General features: G+C 34.7%; 1 protein-coding gene across 2 annotated transcripts in view; it reads left to right on the plus strand.

Annotated features, from left to right (window-relative positions):
- The window catches only part of GRM1 (glutamate metabotropic receptor 1), a 371,163-nt gene that overhangs the window by 441 nt on the left and 365,107 nt on the right, over positions 1-5,615 (plus strand). For both annotated transcript variants that reach the window (XM_007450327.1, XM_007450328.1), the window contains exon 2: positions 1-380. In XM_007450327.1, the coding sequence (XP_007450389.1) occupies positions 1-380 (380 nt within the window). The remainder of the gene's footprint in view (positions 381-5,615) is intronic.

Genomic DNA, 5,615 nt, shown 5'->3' on the forward strand with positions numbered 1-5,615 from the left:
TTCCTGCTGGCACTCCTCTGTGGCTCTGGAGCAGAGCATTGAGTTCATCAGGGACTCTCTGATTTCCATTCGAGACGAGAAGGACGGGCTCAACCGGTGCCTTCCTGACGGCCAGACCCTCCCCCCAGGCAGGACTAAGAAGCCTATTGCTGGCGTGATCGGCCCGGGCTCCAGCTCCGTAGCCATTCAAGTGCAGAACCTGCTCCAGCTCTTCAACATCCCCCAGATCGCATATTCCGCCACAAGCATCGACCTGAGTGACAAAACTTTGTACAAATACTTCCTGAGGGTTGTCCCTTCTGACACTTTGCAGGCAAGGGCGATGCTTGACATAGTGAAGCGTTACAATTGGACCTATGTCTCCGCGGTCCACACGGAAGGTAGGCATTGCATTTGGGGAAGAAAAGTGCACAGAAAGCCAGGGCATTGCTTGATGTGCGCTTGGGATCACAGTGTTGTTCCTGTTTATTTCTAGCACTGTGGGAAGAGCCTTTACCCTTCTCCGTACATGCCCATCCAGGCTTTGCCTTGCATCCTCATCCTCCTATAATTATAGTGTAGGAAAACTGTCCCATGGTGTTTCCGGGGGTAGCAGAAACCAAAAAGACACCAAACTCTCCATGAACAGTGCCCAGTTGTAGTTTTTGGACTTACATATTTGTTTGCCCTGATATTCTGAGTTTGTGTTTATTTGCCCAAGATGTTATACTACCCTTAAGTGACTGGCTATGATATTCCAAGCTTGATAGACTAATCCAATGTGAGCAGTTAGAAAAACAAAAACCAAAAACCAAAAAGCAAACTGCTGTCCCCTAAACTGGACTTGAAAGCTTTATTTTGTCATGAACAGCTGAAGGTGCTTCTTTGTTCTGGTGTGCCCCCTTCTTACACATTTATAACTTACCTGTAAATATTGGATTAATGCAGTCATCCCTCAATATATCAGAAACTTATGTTTTAAATTTTGGGGTGCCTTAGATACAAAGGAAAAGTAAATAATTTAAATCGTTTATTATTTTTTCCTACTTAATATGTTAAAATTGTCCATATGCCCTCACTCTCCCCAAGAATTATCTTGTCTTATGAGCAATAGCACTGATGACCTCTTGGATTTGAATTTTGGTTTCTAGTTTGTTTGTTTGTTTGCTTTCTAACACAATGACTTTGCTTATTAGAATTTAAAGTTAGACAAATTATAAATTACTAATAAAATGATAGTAGATATCATGTTTAAAATAGCTTTTAAAAGTGAAATAGATTTTACCTGAGGTTAAAAACTTTGATTTATACAGAGTCTTACAGACATGCATTCTCAAATAATTTATTATATATAGATTTTCTTTACTCTTCTCATCTTACCCTATACTGATTGTTGGATAAAATGAAACTTTTGAGTCATCTACTTTTAACCCCCTCAGGTTTATAGAGAAATTGAGACCCAGGTTACGAATTAATGTCCAGGACAATTCACGTGTATATGCTGGCATATGGAAGAGAATCTTGAAGGTATTGCTGCATTTATATTTCTTAATATCAGATTATTAACAGAAAGGCCATAGGTATGACTTCATGTTCTTTTAACAGTTACACAGTATTCAGTTACTGGTGTGAAGTCTGATAGAGAAATTAAGAAGCATTCTTACCGAAATGGTGATATGGTTATGTTAATGAAAACTGATGCTTTAACTTTAAAGGGAGCAGAGTTTTTAGGACAAACAAAAATTGTGTAGAAATTTCAGACTTTGATTTTGGAAGAAAAAAAAAAACTTCCTGTTGCAGTGTTGTGAGTTCTAAAAACTGAATCCTATTTCTGAATCTTGATTTTTCATAGTGAACTGCCTACCTCTTTTTCAACAAAATCACATATTAATCTTTTAAGACACAGATTTAAGTTCAGATTTTAACTCCTTACATTTTTATGGTTAATGTTAATTTCCTACATTTTTTTTGTTTAGTATAGTTTCCTCCAGTGCTTAGATGGACCATCCTGAAAGCCCAAGTTAAAAATGTGTTAATTATCAGCATTAGAGCGATCTCTCTAAAAGGGAATGGCAAAAAGTAGATTGAATGTGATTTATTTAATTATTTAATAGTTCTCCCTCAAATGAGCTAGGTAATTGATTATAGATATTAGAAGTGTAAATACCTCCTTCAAGAAGAAGTAATACATCATTTTACAAGGTAGTTTTATTTTCTATATTTTATTATGTCATTTTATTTTGGGGGTGGAGAGGAGTGGAGAAAAGATTCCCCCTCCCCCCTTCAATATGTTTTCCAGTTGCATCCTTTTGCTAAAAATAGTTGCTAATAGTGCTTTCTGACAACTAGCGTTGTCTCTTTGGAAAATTAACTGGACTTGTGTTTACAAATTATGTTGAGGAAGGGCTGATATTAAAATTCCACACTTGTGTTAGTTTGGATTTTACTTTGTTACCTTTCTGCCTTCTGACTTGGGTTGTGTGTCAAGGATAATGTCCGATAGCATTATAATAGTTGATTACAGACTAGATTGTGTTCACAGAACAGCATCAGAGCTAACTTTGGTGTCTATTTTATTACCAAGAAATGATGCCATTCACCTTGCCTTTTATATATATCTTATTTCTTCTCAAAGAGAATTTGTTTCCTCTCTTATTAGATATAATTCTGTGGAAACTAAATTGCTTTTATTTTCTTCTGTCTGCAAAGAAATATAACAGTGTCCTTTGTATAAGCTCCAACTGAAAATTTATTTTTTCTGAGGTTCTGCCCTCCTGCTTCTCAGGGACCCATAGTTGTACTGGCCTGCAGACACTTTCTTGCATCATCTAGTAATTTTCCTGTCTTCAGACTGACGGGGTCACCTACTGGTGACAGTTCCCTGTCAAAAAGCAGCTAAGACCACATATCAGTGTTGTCTCTGCCATCTGGGCACTATTCAGGAAGGAAGCTAGATTGTCTGGATATTAGCAATTTGGAGTTTAGAAATTCTGGGACCTCCGGTGACCTTCACCTCTCCTTTCCAAATTAGCTATTCTCTAGTCAGCTTATCATCACAATTTCTTTTATTAGAAGTTAGCCTAGTATAGTTAACATCAAAAGTAATAGGTGACTAGATTAGCATACCTTCATTTCTATGGTTAATATTGCTTGACTTTAAAACCATATATGGAGCATCCTATTCTTTCAAAAGTTTTATATCCCTTTATTATTTCACTTTATATTGAAGTTAAGCTTGGAGGTGTTTTCTGGTTTTGTTTTAATCAGTTAGAATTCAGTTGTTATATTCTTTTACATAATTTTCAATCTTCTATCATGTCATTTGTGCCACACTTGTCCTCTTGTCATAACTGTTAGTTTACCTGACATAAAAAGAGGATCAGTTCACATGAAGTTACCAGCAACAGGCTCTCCAGAAGATTTTTCAGGATTATTTCCTGAGAGGAATATTGAATTAGGATCTGTCAAAGGGAGGGTACTGAAGCAACAGAGCCTTGTCCACAAAGAAAAATCGAGTGCACTTTGGAGCAAGCTGCTCACCTGGCATGTGTCTTTAAATATGCTAATCATAGAATACAAAAATAGCCTACTTCTGTGAAGAATATCTCGGCCAAGGACATTGTATTCCATCCTTCTGATAAAATGTAGATTCCCCATCAAAAAACCAAATTTATCATTTCAAAAAATTGTAGGAAACAATACTTAAAAAATAATTTTAGTTGATTAAATCAAAGCTTTGGATGAGTCCAAAAAGAATATTCTTTGAGTTTGTAGCTTCAAAAAGTTAAGTTTTGGGGTTGAATACATTTTCATTTGTTTTAAACCTTTCTCTCTTAATATTTTGTCTCATAGTGTCAGAGGAGTATGTGATAAGCGATTTAGTGATGCTGCTGTACGCTTTTGTTTACAGTTATGTTTTCATTGTGGTGCACCTTTTTTTTTGGCCATTGGCTTACACTTTACATGAGATTGGCCTTCTTTGGCTTCTCTTCAAAATCTGATCTTTTTCTTTTTAGAAGCTTTGCTCTATTTGATATAAAACACTCTAAAAGTCTAAAGGCATCAGAGGAAAATCCTCCTAAATCATAAGAACATCAGTTAACTATTTCTTTAGCTAATGCAATTACATATAAGAATTTTATTTCTACTAAATATCATATTTTTCTATATATGCACTGGCAACTTTCTTTATACCTTTCTTATCTCGATTCCAAACCATTTTCACAGTAAGTCACCTTAATAAATGTTCTGTTTTATCACAATATAGGGAGTAGAATGTCTTGAAAGGTTATTTAGGCCAACCAGTTAAAGATGCTTAAAACACCATTATTATCTTTGCCCAGAAGTCGTTCCCATATGCTCTAAATTTCCTAATTGTGATTAGGATTTCTAAGGAGAGTTGGAGAATATACAACTTAAATTCAGAGGCAGAATTTCACCTATTGGTCAGTTTTTCTATTTAATGACCTGACTCCCTGAAGTTTCTATCAACTACTGGGAATCATCCAAGCAATTCAAATTTCTCTTCCATGTGATATTTATTATCAATGAACTCTCTCTCTTTTATGCCATACCTCATCAGTTCCTTCACCCATATATTCTAATTTTTAGTTCCCTTATAATCATAGATAACTCAAGTAGGTCTTAGATAAGTTATTATCCAAAAGTCTTTTAAAAAATATGAGCTGATACTAGGCTACATCTCCTTTCTTTTATGCTTGGTAATTTTTAATATTGTTATTATTATTATTCTAAGAGTAAGACTTTGTTTTTTGTTTCCTTTTAAATGTAAAATATTTAGCTTAAATCTGCCTTATCAATAAGTTGTGGGACTTTGATTATTTAATTCATCTTAGCATCCCAGCTTTGTGTCCTCAAGATTTGACTATATATGATAAAACTGAGTAAGAGAGAGTCAAGTGTAAATTCCCATAGCCCATTACCAGCAAACTACTAATCTGGGTGGTCACTCAGCCTGTTATGAATTTCCTTGACAGTAAGTTTTTTCATTACATACTATACCACTTTATAGATAAATAAATAGCATAAAAGTAGAAAAATCATCATAGCACATTTACAATTCTAATAAAAAATTTACTATCCCAAAAAATGTTTATAAGAAATTTGAAGACTAAGTTACTAAGTTACTAAGTTCTTTACACTCTAAAGGGATTACAGTTTGAACACATGTAAAATGAGTAAAAACAAATTATTACAGTATAGACATTTAGAAACATGAGTGTATATGTGTTTAGGGAACACTGAAAGAAAATATTGGTGAGTGTAATTAGCTAGAAAAAAGCTGGAGAAAAGGGAATTTTGATTAGTTTTTTAATATGGCATTTGTAAAAGATAAAAGCAGTAGTAAGAATGTCCCCATGGGAAATAAAATAAGCAGGTCTTCTTGGCTGGAGTGGAGAGCATGGGTTGGGAACTAGTAATAAAGATAGCAACTCAAATGTGTGTTCTTATATTCTGTGTTTCCATGACTGTTTATCTATATGAAGGACAAATAATGGAGAATCTTGAAGCATGAGCCAAAGAGTTTTGATTTCAAGAAAGAAATGTCAAAGCAGAGTTTGATATGATTCAAAGATAATTAAAAGAAAGTGAATTCTTACTGAAATGTGTAGGGA

Source organism: Lipotes vexillifer, unplaced genomic scaffold, assembly GCF_000442215.2.
Source record: "Lipotes vexillifer unplaced genomic scaffold, Lipotes_vexillifer_v1.1 scaffold112, whole genome shotgun sequence".
Classification (NCBI taxonomy): domain Eukaryota; kingdom Metazoa; phylum Chordata; class Mammalia; order Artiodactyla; family Lipotidae; genus Lipotes; species Lipotes vexillifer.